General features: G+C 33.9%; 1 protein-coding gene across 1 annotated transcript in view; it reads left to right on the top strand.

Annotated features, from left to right (window-relative positions):
• LOC105825360 (chromosome unknown open reading frame, human C8orf34) overlaps window positions 1–4,008 on the top strand; it is a 403,699-nt gene that overhangs the window by 336,992 nt on the left and 62,699 nt on the right. Inside the window, exon 11 of the mRNA XM_012663110.1 lies at window positions 1,157–1,250. Within this exon, the coding sequence (XP_012518564.1) occupies window positions 1,157–1,250 (94 nt within the window). The remainder of the gene's footprint in view (window positions 1–1,156; window positions 1,251–4,008) is intronic.

Below are 4,008 nucleotides of genomic sequence, written 5' to 3'. Positions count from 1 at the left end.
ATCCTTCCTTTCTACACTTCATCCTCTCTCTCTTGTCTTCTTCCTTACTTCTTCCTATACAAATGTTTACATGATGGGTCTCTATTTTGTGCCAGGTACTATAACAGATGCTGAGAATCTATGTTATTATTGAAGTAGGAAGATAAGAAAGGATAATTATTATACAGTAATTATTACATGGGTACAATGGGGACATAAATGAATAGAGGAGTAATTTTGCCTTAGAGGATCAGAGAAAGCTTCCAGTAGAGGTAATCCCTGATCCTTGGAGGAGGAGTGTTAATGTTTAAGACAGATAAGGAAATGCACTGTAAAACATCTTGGAGGATTAGAGAGTATGATAAAATAAAGGAGCTACCATTTAATATAGTTGGAGTGGTCAAAGAGGAGATGTGTGATAGATCAGGCTAGATAAGTATGGATCATGAAAGGTCTTGAGTTTAAATTTCATCCTGAGAATAATGAAAGAGCCACTGAAGGATTATGAGCAAGGTAATGATTGTATCATACAACATCTTAAAAAGCTCACTCTGGCAGGTGACTGGTGGGAGAGTTAGAGGAGGTATGAAACTCGATCCTAGAAAACTTCCTAGATGTCTATTACTACAGTTAGAATGGGGGATGAGGGTCTGCTTTAGGTCAGTGACAGAAGGCAAAGAGCGGCAAGGAAGTATGTGAGAACTATTTTAACAAGAGTGAGAAAATGAGAAGAGGAAGGAGGCAGCAAAGTAGTAATGAGGGTAAAATTGAAGATGTTCTCTAAATCCTACTAATCTTCATTCTCATTAAAGGGAATTTGAAACCTTGATAGCAAAGAAGGACATGTTATGCAATTTTATGTTGAATACTTCATGATTATATTCCCAAGAGTGAATGTCAACATGGCTATAAAAATATTAATTCAGGAGGAACATAGTTTAGCTATTTCTTATTAAGACTCCAGATCTCATTAAAAGAAGAATGTAAAAAAAATGAGTTCAGAGTTTGCAACATGTCTATGACATGAAAATTAATTTAAACTTAGAGTTCTTTATTGTGGGGAAATTATTCCCATGGTTTTTGAACACGCAATTCATGGAGACTGAAGTGATCACCCATATTAATGTTCATGATATCAAAATAGAGTTTAATCTAAAAGAAATCTCTTCTTTGGCAGGATGAATCCTTAAAGCAACTACAAGTAGTTCATCAACCGTGGATCTTGCCAAGTGACACAGAAAGTGAAGGGGTGGAAGCAGAACAAGAGAAACGTGAGTAGACACTACTGTTTATTGACAAATTGCTTTTACCCAGAGGAAATCCACAATAAAGGTCTTTCACTTCCACAGAATTAAGCAACTTCTGCAAAAAATTCAGACTTGATTAGGGAGAACATATTGAGCTAAGCTATACTTCAAGTCTTGATTCAATGACATCTTCATTGTGGTGCAGAGGCCCATAAATTAACTTTCTGAAAAGAAGGAATTATTCTTTCTAAAGATCAACATAGACTGTCTAGTTGGAATGTGAATCTTCTATAAATAGTGTAGAATATCAGTGATAACTTGTGATTATTAAAAAATTTCAAAGTATGTGAGGATCAGCTGATTATTATATATGAAATTATTCTTATTGGTTAAATGAATAAACTTATGTATGTAGGAACAGTTCTAAGTTCACAAAACAAATTAATACTATAATATAACTTAAGACAAACACAGAACATATAGTTCTTGATTTAAGTCACTGAATTATAATAATAACAAAGAACAGAGCACTATGCTATGGCATAGCTCAGTGCATGCTCTCCAGGGGTTCATTGATATTGTGAGACATAGCAGTCAGCAATCTAGTTGAGAGGTTAGTGTCTTAATTATATAGAAATAACATCAACTTTTAAAATAATAACATGTCAAAATTGATATTTTTCTTCATGATAACATGCAGAGAGAAATAACAATTGTATACGATAATGTAACCCTTACGATAATTGATGTGAAGTGATTAATTAGTAATTCTCCTGAGCCATTATCTCCAGAAATACCTAATATGTTACACAGGTAGCATCATGATTCTGCACCTTGGGGGATCCAGGAAATTACACTTCCAGGTTAAAAGGCATTTTAAATTGTCCTTATCCTACTTCTGTAGCCATGGGCTTATGTGGCCAGAGGGAGCACAGGCAAGAGAGTAAGAATTAGAGTGCTCAGGTGAGAGGAGGGGGCACAGAGCACGTATAGGGAATAACACAAGGACACTTTACAGATTCCATCAGAGGGAAATGACACCTTCCACAGAAAACAACTAACTGATGAAGACTCAGAAAGTAGAATGTACTTTAAGCAACTACAAAAGCAAAGAGAGTATTTTGGAAGATCTTTAATGCAAATACTCTTAAGTAAAATGGTCTAGGAAAGAGTAGCGTGAGATACAAAGAAGAGAATCCCCAAATATGAAAAAATTAATAGTGGTCCAAAACTTTTATGAAAAATATGCTCACACATTTACACTCCCTTGCCCCCAGTCTTCCCACATATTTAAATATACATAAACTCTCATTTTAGAGTTTAGGTTTAATCATTTTCAACAAATTCTTTTGAAGCCTTCTTAAATTTATGTTAAAAAAAAAAAATCCCTCAAGCTACAGCATATGTGCATTGTATAAACACAACATATGTAATTGTGCTAGTTTTACTCTGGCTTTTAGATCTAACAACTGGTGCCCAAAGTGGACAAAACTAGGTAAACAACATCCCTACAGAATGCAGAATGTGTTAATTGTATGAGTGTGCTATGTCTTATAATAAATTGAAACTTAAAAATAATAAAAAGAATTGATCAAACTAATGAGTTGTATCCAATTCCAAACTCAGACTTACTTTCTTTTCCTCAAATCCATATAGCTCCAATCAATAACAGGACTAGAAAAGATAACCTAAAAATGTAAAGGAGATAAAAATCTTCAGAACTTTCTTCAGTTCTTGTCATTTAATACATATTGCTTTTCTGCATTTATTTTTACAAGGTTTTGACAATAAGTCACAGTTTTCTCCTTTGCTACTACAGTGCAAATTATTTGAGAGGAAGAGTCCATCTGTTTTTTTTTTTTTCATTTTCTTGAGGCACATAATATGCCCTCAACAAGTATCAGAAGAATTGATAAATGAATAAGTAAATGAATGAATAGATTTATTTGGTTCTTTCCAACTTGTTTATCAGGACAGAAATTTAAAACAAAATAAATGATAGTTGTGACTGTGAATAATTGTTATAAAATTACATATAGTTTTATTAAAATTTTAATATTTGAATTATAGCTTATCCATGGATTTTGCTGAATGGTCTATCAATCACTCTAAAAAAGGCCCTTCCTGAACTCTCGTAACCGTAGACCTAGAACCAAAAATATTTGATCTCAGCAATATTATACTGGAAGGTGACCCTTGACAATGGTAAATTGTTTGAAATAAAATCAGAGTTTAAAATAATTAGGTGGTAATGGGAGCCATCTGGAAATGGAATGCTAGCTAGCATTATGGCCAGGCTCATAGCACACAGATGCAAATATTTTTCAAGAGTGGCTTCCATCAGCCAGGTGCTGGGACATGTGTAAGTTGGAGCCACTGAAGCATTGGCATCTCTGCTGATACTTGCACTCAATGTATGTGGTTTGTGGAACAGCTGGCAAGATAAACATAGATCATCTACCTCTTCATTTTCTCAGTGAAAGGAAATAAATGACATAAATCTATGTGAGCTTAGCATCTGATTTAGAGTTTATGGGCTCATTTCCTAGAAATTTATGAGTGAGGAAGAGGACAAGTTCATCATTTCAACAATAACACCTGTTTCTTGACTCAGCTTTCTATAAATTATGCCTAGGTGATTTTATGGAATTCTCTAATTTCTCCTGAGACAAAATCATCGTGGCAGAAAGTTTCCAAATAATGTCAGGATCTTTGCAGTAGTGCATATTTCTTATTGCATCATTTTAAAATAAGATTTAGCTCAAAGAAATTTTTATAAATA

This window comes from Propithecus coquereli, unplaced genomic scaffold (assembly GCF_000956105.1).
Source record: "Propithecus coquereli isolate 6110/MARCELLA unplaced genomic scaffold, Pcoq_1.0 Scaffold8, whole genome shotgun sequence".
NCBI classification, from domain to species: domain Eukaryota; kingdom Metazoa; phylum Chordata; class Mammalia; order Primates; family Indriidae; genus Propithecus; species Propithecus coquereli.
This window is presented reverse-complemented; position numbering and strand designations above follow the sequence as displayed.